The sequence below is a fragment of the Bos grunniens genome, chromosome 15 (assembly GCF_055505025.1).
Source record: "Bos grunniens cultivar Pamir isolate PY7600 chromosome 15, Bosgru_T2T1.0, whole genome shotgun sequence".
Taxonomy (NCBI): Eukaryota; Metazoa; Chordata; class Mammalia; order Artiodactyla; family Bovidae; genus Bos; species Bos grunniens.
This window is the reverse complement of record NC_141179.1, coordinates 3,737,043-3,750,553: the sequence shown is the minus strand read 5'-3', so window position 1 is coordinate 3,750,553 and position 13,511 is coordinate 3,737,043. Positions and strand designations below refer to the sequence as shown.

At 36.4% G+C, this 13,511-nt stretch overlaps 1 protein-coding gene across 4 annotated transcripts in view; it reads right to left on the bottom strand.

Moving 5' to 3' along the window:
* Positions 1-1,576: 1,576 nt before the first annotated feature.
* The window catches only part of CASP1 (caspase 1), a 71,964-nt gene continuing 60,029 nt past the window's right edge, over positions 1,577-13,511 (bottom strand). For 3 of the 4 annotated variants that reach the window (XM_086338246.1, XM_086338248.1, XM_086338247.1), the window contains 8 exons: positions 12,522-12,581; positions 9,652-9,767; positions 8,824-8,997; positions 8,146-8,380; positions 7,569-7,712; positions 2,648-2,757; positions 2,102-2,201; positions 1,577-1,676 (listed from right to left, as the gene is read on the bottom strand). In XM_086338246.1, the coding sequence (XP_086194372.1) occupies positions 2,103-2,201; positions 2,648-2,757; positions 7,569-7,712; positions 8,146-8,380; positions 8,824-8,997; positions 9,652-9,767; positions 12,522-12,581 (938 nt within the window). In that variant the 3' untranslated portion in view covers positions 1,577-1,676; position 2,102. Of the gene's footprint in view, positions 1,677-2,101; positions 2,202-2,647; positions 2,758-7,568; positions 7,713-8,145; positions 8,381-8,823; positions 8,998-9,651; positions 9,768-12,521; positions 12,582-12,704; positions 12,817-13,511 lie in introns of those variants that run through there. The other variant, XM_086338249.1, reaches the window with a different exon arrangement.

The window sequence follows — 13,511 nt, the reverse complement described above, 5'->3', positions numbered from 1 at the left end:
CTCTGTCTCCCTTTCCTTTTAAATATTTATTGGAAATAAATTCTGAATGCTTGTCTTGATTTCATGCTTTTTTTTTTTTACTGCCTAAGCTTCCCTAACATTTAATTTTTACTGAAAGTGAGAGTTCCTCTTTTTGTTATATCTGAACAAAGACTGACCACAGAAGCACTGCCAAGATGTAGTACAATGATCCTGTGATAACACAAAAGAGATAGATTCAGTTAGTGAAAGAAAAGAAAAATTGTGACGTGCTCAACTTTGAAGATTTTTAAAAGGTCAGAAGTTCTAGGCCCATCCATGTTGCTGCAAATCATACTACAGAAATAAGTCAGATAAGAAATACAAATATCATGTGATAACACTAATATTTGGAATTGAAAGACAGTGATACAAACAAATTTTTTTATGAAACAGAAACAGAGTCACAGATGTAGAAAATAAACTTATGCTTACCAAAAGCAAGCAGGGGGGAGGGAAAATTAGGAGACTGAGATTAACATATACATAACTATACAAAAAATAGATAATTAATACAAACCTTTTTATAGCACAGGGAACTCTATGCAATATTCTGTAATAACCTATGTGGGAAAATAATCTAAAAAGAGTAACTATATTATGTGTATAACTGATTAATTTTGCTATACACCTGAAACTGACAGAACATTGTAAGTCAACTATACTCCATATATATGTGGAGCCTGTTAGGCTGCAGTCCATGGGGTCGCTAAGAGTCGGACACGACTGAGCGACTTCACTTTCACTTTTCACTTTCATGCGTTGGAGAAGGAAATGGCAACCCACTCCAGTGTTCTTGCCTGGAGAATCCCAGGGATGGGGGAGCCTGGTGGGCTGCCGTCTATGGGGTCACACAGAGTCGGACATGACTGAAGTGACTTAGCATAGCATAGCATACTAATAAAAGTTGGAAAAAAAATCCCATTAAGTATATACTTGACAAGTCCAAATAAAACAAATGGTCAGAAATTAATCTTCACTTTTAATGGGTTAGGATTAGAAAGGGCTCATATGTGCAAATGAAAGAGTAGTTTTTCCAGTCATTTCTGGGTATAACCTTGCTAAGTAAAAATATTATCCCAAACTCATAGGAATACTTTTGCATGCATCTCACCCTAGCATTTATTTATAGGGTGTCATGCACTACATGCTGATTGTTTCATGTTTGTTGACTGTCTTGTCTTCTCAATGAGACTGTAAACTACTAGGTACCTAGATATACAATTATTTTGTGTTATGAAATGCTTTAAGGAAGGGCTAGAATTGTGTAAACAGTAGTCATGACTTTGTCAGTGATAAACTCTGAGATTTTGGATAAGTTACTTATCACATTACCTTCTCTGAATATCTCCTGTTGAGCTCAAAATTTGTTGAGGTCAGGTACCTACTGTAATTTATATCTGTATCCCTAAAGCAGAAAATCTAGCAAATGTTTTCTAGAAAGAATGGTGTGAGTAGCAAGTTCAATTCTTATGAAATCTGAAGACTTCAAATCTATTACTTTCTCCAAATTCCATCTCCCTACCTTCTCAGAGTAGTAAAAAAGAAACTGATGACCTTTCATTTCTATTTCTAATTTATTGAAATGTTTAAAGAAATGTCTGTTTTCTGCCAACAGGATTCCGAAGCAGTTATAGAATGACAGAACTCCTGGCTTCCTATGGAAAAGGAAGAGAAAGTAAAACAAGCATTAAAAAAGAATTCTGCTAAAATAAATGCAAGTTATAAAATGACTCCACCAAGTGATTACACACACTCCTAAGAATGAAGAACCCATGTTATGTCTCAATATTGCCCTGCTGAGGCAAAGGAGAGGAACGTCTAAAACTGAGCTTTCATCATCTTCTGGCCAAATCTCAATCTATATCAACTAACCTTGAGAAATGGCCATCTACCTCTGCAGAACCTTGAGGGAAGTGCAGTGTGCCCTGTACTAACCAGCAGAAAGGCTTTCAATATCCTTCCATTATCCCCTGTTTATTATACTAGACCTTGAGATCTTCACTAGGGGGTAGTTCAGCGCTCGTCCCGCAATTTTGCCCCACCCTTACCACATACACATCTATCCTTACAACTTACTTACTTTAATATCCTGGAAAGAGGTAGAAACATCTTGTCAAAGTCACTCTTTCAGCAGTCGGCATCTGTACCTTACCATCTGGCAGCTCAAATGAAAATCGAACCTAAAAGGAAAATAAGTTCTATAGATTCCACCTCTCTCCCGCCCCCGCCCCGAGTGAAAGGATTTTCACTTACGTTGGAAAAATAGTAGCAAAATAAATGATTAAAACAAAAAGATTTTCCTTTATACAAATCAGTAATATGCATGTCAAAGGATGGACTGACATGCTTTAAAATCTACTAAATCTAATAGTTTTGGACATTAGTAAATTAGAGTCCACTCATTTGTTTATTCAGGAAAGAGGGATGTTAAATGATTTTCTGGGGGTTGTTTTCTAGATCATAATATCTTGGAACTGGCTTCCGGGTTGGCTGACTCACCAAAGAAAACCTCAAAACTCATTTGAAAAGAAAGACATTTTTAGAAGAAAACATATCCAGAGCTGCTCCTTAGGTTGCCAGTTAGAATAGATAGGGAGGTAGCATTTCAGAAGTATCTTGCACATACCTTTCGGAAAATTTCCTCCAGGTCACAGGACCAGGCATATTCTTGAAAAGTTTCGATGAGTTTAATAATAAAAAGAGAGCCGAATATGGGATGTCTCCAGGAAACATTATCTGTGAAGAAAACACATTTCAAATTTCATGCAAGCTCTCTCACTTGGCTACAGAAATGGAGTCCTAGGATTTCTGTTTCAACTAAAGCAGACTGTTGAGTTTATGCTATTTCTTACAGTCTGTATGCCATCATTAAGTGACTCTATTCAACATTCAGTGTGTATATTTTCAGTGACACTTGACAGTTTTTAAAACCATATGAAGAATGCTGTATATGGTACAGACGTTATGCAGGATAATCTTTGAGGTTCAAAGAACCACAAATATAGTAGAGAAGGAGAGAAAGGCAGGTTGGAATGGAAGGGAGTGACTGGGCCTTGAGGAACAAATACCAGAGTGTGGACCCCAAGAGTGCCACTGACATACTTGATTTAAGTTAATTATACACTCTGAAATGCAGGCCTCGACTGTAATAGGGAAGGTAATAATTTCTGCCCCCAACATACATTTGCATATTAGATGTAATATGCATTACAAGGATCTGGAAGAATATACAAATGTAGTACCCAGTTTCGGAGAAGGCAATGGCACTCCACTCTAGTACTCTTGCCTGGAAAATCCCATGGACAGAGGAGCCTGGTAGGCTGTAGTCCATGGGGTCGCTAAGAGTCGGACATGACTGAGCGACGTCACTCTCACTTTTCACTTTCATGCATTGGAGAAGGAAATGGCAACCCACTCCAGTGTTCTTGCCTGGAGAATCCCAGGGATGGGGGAGCCTGGTGGGCTGCTGTCTATGGAGTCCCACAGAGTTGGACACAACTGAAGCGACTTAGCAGCAGCAGCAGTAGTACCCAGTTTATACAAGGAATTCATATTAATAAAATTTCTTTAAATTTATCTACCTTGTGATTTAATTAAAATCAAATAATATTGGTCATAAAGCATTTAGACAAAGAAATTACTAATTAAATATGAAAATGTTACCAACAGAAAAGAAGTCCATACTGAGAAAAGGCTTAAGAGGGAAAGATCATAAGACAAAACACTCTCATAGAAAAGATATATTAAAAAAAAAAAGAAAAGATATATTAAAAAAATAGTTATACAAAATAGTAGGACTTAGAAGTTATAAAGCCATTTTTAAATTATGCAAAGGAACATATAGGAAAATTATCAAAACATTTTAGCCAATAGAAATGGTAATAAAATGCATAATAGTAATAGATTAAAATCCTATCTAAAACTACAGCTGTCTTAATGAAGATGGCTTCAATTAAAGGAAGTAGGTGGGAGAGAATTGCAGGCCAATATATCTTCAAGTTCTTAGTGAAATTAGTTAGAGAATGGTTACTTTTCTTCATAAGAGTACTACAATGGAATTAATACCAGAGGATAAAAAGCTAGATTTACTCATAGAAACTCAAGGAAATTAACTGGAGTTTCTACGAATCATGTGGAAAGGAGTATGAGGAAAGTGAAAGAAAGTGAGACAAAAATCAACAAGACAGATGTCAAGAAGCCAAGGGGCCTATAAAGATTATAACACCTAGATGTAAATCTCTGTGGAAGACTGGGATCATTTTTTTTTTAATAGCTACATCTAGTAACGATAACCCCGTATGTGAGACACAAAAGAGACACAGATGTATAGAACAGTTTTTTGGACTCTGTGGGAGAGGGAGAGGGTGGGATGATTTGAGAGAATGGCATTGAAACATGTATAATATCATATATGAAAAGAATCGCCAGTCCAAGTTCAATGCATGATACTGGTTGCTTGGGCTTGGTGCACTGGGACAACCCAGAGGGATGGTACGGGGAGAGATGAGGGAGGAGGGTTCGGAATGGGGAACATGTGTATACCTGTGGTGGATTCACGTCGATGTATGGCAAAATCAATACAATATTGTAAAGTAATTAACCTCCAATTAAAATAAATAAATTTATATTTTAAAAAAAGTCTGTTAAATACACTCAAATTATAAATGTATGGAGGCTTTCCCTAGTGTCATTGTTTTCACTTTTGAAAAAAAAATTGATTTCTATTCTTTTTTTTTTTTTAATTTTAATTCTAATTTTAAAATGAATCCACCACAGGTATACATGTGTTCCCCATCCTGAACCCTCCTCCCTCCTCCCACCCCATACCATCCCTCTGGGTCGTCCCAGTGCACCTGCCCCAAGCATCCAGTATCGTGCATTGAACCTGGACTGGCATCTCGTTTCATACATGATATTTTACATGTTTCAATGCCATTCTCCCAAATCTTCCCACCCTCTCCCTCTCCCACAGAGTCCATAAGACTGTTCTATACATCAGTGTCTCTTTTGCTGTCTCATATACAGGGTTATCGTTACCATCTTTCTAAATTCCATATATATGCGTTAGTATACTGTATTGGTGTTTTTCCTTCTGGCTTACTTCATTCTGTATAATAGGCTCCAGTTTCATCCACCTCATTAGAACTGATTCAAATGTATTCTTTTTAATGCCTGAGTAATACTCCATTGTGTATATGTACCATAGCTTTCTTATCCATTCATCTGCTGATGGACATCTAGGTTGCTTCCATGTCCTGACTATTATAAACAGTGCTGCAATGAACATTGATTTCTTTTTCATGAAAAATTGATTTCTATATCAATATATGGTCAACACAATGCAAAAGCATGCTGTCTCCTGAGAGATGGTAACTCATTATAGAAAAAAATCTGTAAGTTAAACTATTTTATCAGGGGCAAATCTTTAGGCTGGAAGTAATCAAGAGAATCTTAATGTCCAAGAAATTCCAAACTATAGTGGATGACTTTTATTCAAACCTGGATATGGAAAGTAACTCAAGGTAAAAGCTTGAATTTAAGCTACAACTATTAATAAAACATCATTAATAGTGACAATAATTTAAAGTGTGCTTTATTCTATGTCATGCTTACTTAACATTCTGTATTTATTATTAAAATGCTTTCAGACTTATGACAATGACACATGTATTCGTATATATTAGTGAGGAATTCAAAGAAAGCCCAGAGAAGCTAAATAATTGGAACTAATTTACAAAGTACTAAGTGACAGAGTCATAATATAATTGACAGTACTCATAATCCAAAAACTTCTCCAAGCTAGGCTTCAGCAATATGTGAACCGTGAACTTCCAGATGTTCAAGTTGGTTTTAGAAAAGGCAGAGGAACCAGAGATCAAATTGTCAACATCTGCTGCATCATGGAAAAAGGAAGAGAGTTCCAGAAAAACATCTATTTCTGCTTCATTGACTATGCCAAAGCCTTTGACTGTGTGGATTATAATAAACTGTGGAAAATTCTGAAAGAGATGGGAATACCAGACCACCTAACCTGCCTCTTGAGAAACCTATATGCAGGTCAGGAAGCAACAGTTAGAACTGGACATGGAACAACAGACAGGTTCCAAATAGGAAAAGGAGTACATCAAGGCTGTATATTGTCACCCTGCTTATTTAACTTACATGCAGAGTACATCATGAGAAACACTGGGCTGGAAGAAGCACAATCTGGAATCAAGATTGCCAGGAGAAATATCAATAATCTCAGATACACAGATGATACCACCCTTATGGCAGAAAGTGAAGAGGAACTAAAAAGCCTCTTGATGAAAGTGAAAGAGGAGAGTGAAAAAGTTGGCTTAAAGCTCAACATTCAGAAAACGAATATCATGGTATCTGGTCCCATCACTTCATGGCAAATAGATGGGGAAACAATGGAAACAGTGTCAGACTTTATTTTTCTGGGATCCAAAATCCCTGCAGATGGTGATAGCAGCCATGAAATTAGAAGATGCTTACTCTTTGGAAGGTAAGTTATGACCAACCTAGATAGCATATTGAAAAGCAGAGACATTACTTTGCCAACAAAGGTCCGGCTAGTCAAGGCTATGGTTTTTCCAGTGGTCATGTATGGATGTGAGAGTTGGACTGTGAAGAAAGCTGAGCACCGAAGAATTGATGCTTTTGAACTGTGGTGTTGGAGAAGACTCTTGAGAGTCCCTTGGACTGCAAGGAGATCCAACCAGTCCATTCTGAAGGAGATCAGCCCTGGGATTTCTTTGGAAGGACTGATGCTAAAGCTGAAACTCCAGTATTTTGGCCACCTCATGCGAAGAGTTGACTCACTGGAAAAGACTCTGATGCTGGGAGGGATTGGCAGTAGGAGGACAAGGGAACAACAGAGGATGAGATGGCTGGATGGCATCACTGACTTGATGGAAATGAGTTTGAGTGAACTCCGGGAGTTGGTGTTGGACCAGGAAGCCTGGCGTGCTGCAATTCATGGGGTTGCAGAGCGACTGAACTTAACTGAACTGATAATCCAAAATCTAGGTTTAGAATCATTCAGTTTTTTCCTGTTTCATAAACTCCACACTTCTGTTTAAAATACCTTTACCACAGGGACTCAGTATACTTTGTTTGCTTTCCTGCCTCTCCCCTTTTATAAATATTCTTCTATAAATACATGTCTAGGCAAATTGAAATGTTAAGTGATGTCAACATGTGGACCTATCTATTTATTCCACAGAGTACAAAAATAATTTTGCAACATGGGAGTTTACTAAAATAAATGTATATTTACTTGGTTTCCATGGATAAGGAGAAATGAAGGTGTAACTGAGAGGAAGACTTGAATTAGTCTTCAAAAGTCTTATGAAAATTTTACCTGTGGTGGATTCATGTTGATATATGGCAAAACCAATACAATATTGTAAAGTTAAAAAATAAAATAAATATATTAATTTAAAAAAAGAAAAATTTAACACAGATATCCATTCTCTAATGTATTGATGCGAATTTCTGCATTGGTAATGCTCATAAAGGTGTTTTACACAGATACTCATTACCTGGTGTCGAAGAGCAGAAAGCAATAAAATCCTTCTCTATGTGGGCTTTCTTAATGGCATCAGACTCAAAATCTTCTGGGGCCACTAAGGAACAGTTTCCAGAAGCTGCTACTGAATCGTTTACCCATACCATCCCTTGCTTCTCTGAAAAGACAAGATTTGGTTTCTTGTTACTGCCAATAACCAAGAAAACTTTCTCCACTAAACATCTGTTCAACCATTTACTGATTTGTCAATAACTTTAATTCAGATACAGATGCACATATATATCTCAAAAACTATCTTAACAACTCTTGTCTCTCCTAACCCTCAAATTAATTCTTACAACATCAAAGTCTTAAGATTAAAAGTGATATTTCAGTTGAAAAAGGAACAAACATCTACCAACCAGTCATATAATTCACAGAAGCTATAATCCCTTTTGTAATGTCAAAGAATATCTACTTTTACCAAACAGGATGGTAGCTTTTCTTTGACATTGAAGAGTAAACTCAAAGGAATGGAAAAATACTGGACACACACAGATAATGAAATCAATACTTCAGGGCCCTGTGTTCTGACAGACATCAGCACTCACCACCACGGCAGGCCTGGATAATGATCACCTTGGGTTTGTCCTTCAAAGCTGGGCAGTTCCCGGTGTTCAAAATGTGAAAGATGTCATCAACTTTTAATATGTCTGGGACTTCTTCAGAGTATTTCTTCCCACAAATGCCAGCCCGAATTCCATGAGACATGAATACCAGAAAAGTACTGTCAGAGGTCCGGTGCTCTGAGTGAGCAGCAAATGCCTTCAGTTCTAAAATCATTTCCTGGAAGAGACATATTAATACCACTGGTGTTGAACTATGTGACTGGTTATCATGGCAGCTTAGAATCCAATAAAGAGACACTCTTGAATGATATGAAAATCAATGGAATACAAAAGGAACATTTAATTTTCAATTCATGGAAAGGTGAAAAAAGAGTTTCAGGGTGTAATTAAGGGATTTCTAGTGCAGAGAAAGGGACATTGATTATTTATTTATTTTTGTGGCCATAGACATATAATTGAATTAATGGAACATTTTCCAGGTAAAGGTTTCACCAGACTCTTGCTAAAAGATTCTAAGATAGAAGCATGAAATACCCTACAAGAACAAATTTGAATTTTAGACTATCAAGAGATTAAATTTCTGGTGCTACAACCAATCTTTCTAACATTCTTTAGGAGTAAAGGCCATGACCATTGTCTCTACATTATGACAAAATTTACCGAAGCAGTGAGATTTTCTTTCACATCCACCTTGTATCCCAGACCTTCTAGTAGCACCTTCATATTTCTGGTATCAACATCAGCTCCATCTCTTCTGGTAAGATTTTCAAACTCTGTGTTGCAGATAATAAGGGCAAGACGTGTGCGGTTCGACCTTTCCATTATTGGGTAAATCTGTAAGAAACACAGGTTGAACAAATAGCCTTGTCCTCTCTAATTAAATATTCATCTTGAGGATTTAACAGCTTCTCTTCCCTTATTTCGCTACAGAAACCCAAGCTCTTGAACCATAGGTAAAAATAAAGAGGGGAGAATGAGTCCTACCATAGGAGTGGAATGAAATCTGCGAATGTCCAGATGTCAGCTGAGCACTTGATTTTAATTACTTTTGAGAGGTAGGACTGAGGGAAATGAGCAGAATTAGGGCTACAATGACTCAATTTTAAAACTGATTCCTTGACTTACTGCTTAAGACACATTATTTCACAACTATTGCCTCAGTGTTATGATCTTTAAAATGGGCTATTTTGAGGGTTCAAGGTGTTATTATATGCAATATCCTCCAAACAGTGCCTGCCTCATATTATGTAGCTGTTTTTATTATTTTAACTGTTTTGTTTTTACTATTATAACTATTTTCTCAGGGGATCAGACTAAACTTGAAAATCTCTAAATAAACCAGGGAAATAGGAATTCTTTATGTAAGGGAAGAAGCAGGATGGTTTTCCAGAACCTGTCAAAGAAATTAGCTCTAAGAAAGAACCACTGCAGTTTAGAATTTTCTCCAGTGTGTCTTTCACCCAGATCCTTATGTTCCAAGCATAGCACCTCTCCTGATTTTTCTTTCCGTATTCTTTGGGCTGTTTCTGGGGGGCAAAGCTTGAGGTTCCTTCCTGGTCCTGAAGATGCAAGCTTAACTGGGTTATCCAGCATTGCCTGAGGAGCTGCAAGAGACAAAAAACATTATGAATAATGGCATTCCTGAGTATCCCATTTAGCGTACCTCCCAGAATCACCTGTGCATGAAGCCATGGAGGAAGGCATTAATCCTTAAGAAGATGATCCTGGTTACTCCTTACACCATTGAAAGCAACTCTGCTAAAGAAATATATTCCAAGTCGGAGATTTCCAGGGTGTGATACAGGCATCACATCCCTTCATCACTTAGAATTAGCATTTTACAAATGCTTTTAATTAAAAAGCAAAAGGGAGTTTTTCAAGACCATGCATTATAACACTCCCAGAAAACAGTATGTTAGATAAAAGAATTAAGCTATAAATATATTTCAAATAATTGAAATCTGAGATAACTGAAGTTGGCCTTAATGAATATATTTCAATGATTTGAAAATTCATGTTTATATATCTATTTATTTGCTTAACAGTTGAGAAAGTAGGCATTAGAGACTGCAAGGAATGAAGGAAGGTAAGAAGGAAAAGCCTTTGTCCTATACTTTAGGATCTCATTACTGTGTGTACATATAGGGAGAAAAAGAAGATATTGATACATGGACAAAAATGAATATGAAATAGAGTAATAAATCAAGGTGTACACCTAGAGGAATCCATACCACTAAATATTGATTGCACAAATATATGAAGAAGAATTCTCACAGTGGCTTATGTGAGAAAAGACTTGGGAGTTTATTTGATCACAAATTCAACATCATCCAATAATGTTACACATTTTCTAAATAAATAATGTAATCTTTGCTTCAAAATAGAAATAATTTTTATTGATGTTGAGATATTTTAGAAACTAAACTGTCAAACAAGAAAATTATATTCAATTTTGACAAAGAACTTGTAGAAACTGTAGTATATTCAGTTAGGTAAACTGATGTAGAGTGAAGTTCATTGACTACGGAGAAAGTAAGAGATAGTTAGAATGGATATAGTTGGGAAAAAAACTATAGAAATCATTATCACGTGGAAAAAATATTGCATTTCTTAAAAAAGGAGCCTGAAGAACAATAGAAAAATTATATAAATATTTGGACTATATTAGAGCTATATTATTGGAGAAGGAAATGGCAACCCACTCCAGTGTTCTTGCCTGGAGAATCCCATGGATGGAGAAGCCTGGTAGGCTGCAGTTCATGAGGTTGCACAGAGTCAGACACGACTGAAGTGACACAGCAGCAGAGCTATATTATATTATATATATTAGACTATATTATAGCATTTGGTTATATAATGAGTGTCCCAGATGACAAGAACTTTCTTGTCATCTGCGACCAAGGCATTCCTTGTGCTACCTTCAGTGCTATGTTGAATGAAAAGTTTTGTGTTTAAATTTTGTGGCTGAGACTGGTTAAATCTTCAATAAGACAATTCATTCTTTTTCCTGAAAACACAGCTAATCTATATAGCTAACAAGTCCAGTGATTAGGTATGGCCATATAACTAAGTTCTAGATTATAGAATGAAAGCTGATATACTATGTTATTCATCCAGACCAAGCCTAACAAAATCTCTTACAAATGATCCTACATATTCCTTCCAATGCCATTAATTTGATTGTTATTACCTCAATCATTTTGGCATTGTATGCTGCAGATATCAGAGCCATAGCCTGAAAGAGACCTAGATATCTAATTACCACCTGAAGGAAAGCTAAATCTGAAGAAAAACAAATGCCCATTTTAGAAATTCCTTGAATTGGAACAAAAGTTTCTATCATATCTAGCTATTATAAATATTTATCTCTGTTATAATATCATGTCACTGCCAGAGATATGTGTAGTGTCATTTTCATCCCCAAATTTTTGGCTGGCTTTATTTTGATGGTGGAGTTTCTTAAATGCCTATCCACTCACTATTCATATATTCAAGTAGTTTTAAGAAAAGAAGAAATCTTGCTTGTTTTATTCATTACTTTCTAAATAGTCCATAGAACAGGGTCTGTAGCACAATTGGCACATGCAAATATTTTCTAATGATTCTGCCCAAATTATTCAGTGAAATAGTCTTAACAAATATTAGTTGCATATATATTACAGGTTTACAGGTGAAATTCTATTAGAGGTGATCTATAAGCAAACATGTATGTTCAATTTCCTCATAAAGCTGAAAGTGCTATGAGGGAAAATAATGCATTTATTTTTAAAATTACAAGAAAAATATAGTGAAGTTATGACTGGAGAATTATGAAACACTCTTGGAATAGGGGCTCTGAAATCTAATAGTAGAAGTAGAAATGCAGAAACCAATCAGAATTTGTGAGAGGAAAATAAAATCTGGGTGCTGCTGAAATGTTGGAAGTCAGGGAGAAGAAATGGTCGAAGATAATTTCAGGTTTCTGGTTTGAATAACTGGGTGCTAGTGGTACCATTAATCAAGACAGAGGAAAGTGGAGGAGAGCCGAGGTCAGGGAGACATGGCAAGCTATCTCAGTTCACATGGTTGAAACTGACTGCAGGAGATGAATGCACATGTTCAGTGGATGCTTGAATAGCAAAATGTGGCACTCAAGTGGTTATTCAGGATTTGAGATACAGATTCAGAACTGTTAACATGATAGTGAAACTGTAGAAACAGCTTCTGCTAAAGCAGAATAGATAAAGAAGAGAAAAATGTATAGAATAAATCTGTAAATAAACCCATGGTCCTCTCACCCTGATTCATCCCATTAATCTGTAGTTAATGTCAAGGAAGGTGGCATTCAAAGAATGCTATTGCCTTGAGAGTACCATTACCTGGAAAAGGAGGGACCACTGCTTGGGGTTTTTGTCTAAGATAATTTTCAGACTGTGAACCTGAGGAAAGACAAAGGACATTAAAATAGTTACAATCTCTAAAGACTCTTACCCCAGTGTACTGGCTGCTCATTACTAAAGATACCTTCTATAGGTTTTAATCCTGCTCAAGATGTGACTCACCTGGAGCCATACTTATCACTGGGAAACAAAAGCTTCTACACGTGAACGACTGGACTTGTTAACTTAAGTAGTGGTAGAACAAAAGTGTCTGGAAGTGACTTCTTTAATTTATACTTTCTATGATGAAAATAAAATTGAAACAGCATCAGCTATAGAATCACATATATCTTAAGGTGGCTCCTGAGGTAATCAGTACTGCCTAACGAATGTGTATTCAAAGTGAAGTTGTCTAATTCAGAGTTGACCCGGACTTTGGAGAAAACTAACACTAAAAGGCATCTGTGCTTGGACACTTAGCCATGCCAAGATCTATCACAACAAAATGAGAAGGAAATTGAGGCCTATCCCCAATCAGTGTTAAGTGAATTTCCTAAGTCATATAACAAGAAGGTGGTAGAGCCAAGATTTGAATACAAAAATGTCTTGATTATCAATACTGGCCTCTTAATCACTAAGCTACTCTCTAGCCCACAAAGGGTTTTATACAATTATGCATATGACTGGAGCCCTGACCACAACCTGTAATCTGCACTTGTCTTACTCAATCAAATCTATCAATATGTTGTCTGAGGTTGCTAGACATTATGATTGTCAATTTCAAGCACAAGAATTGAAATTAACTTTATTTAAGGTTTTATAAATATCTCAGTGTAGCACAACCCACCTCAGAAACATATTCTAGAAACTTAAGTATCAGCATGAACCAATACTACTCCAAGTCATAGTACCTACTAAAGACAAGATTTCCATAGACAAATAATGGGCCATGTCTCTCCTGTGAATGGAGGAGAGCCTTAGGACATCCCA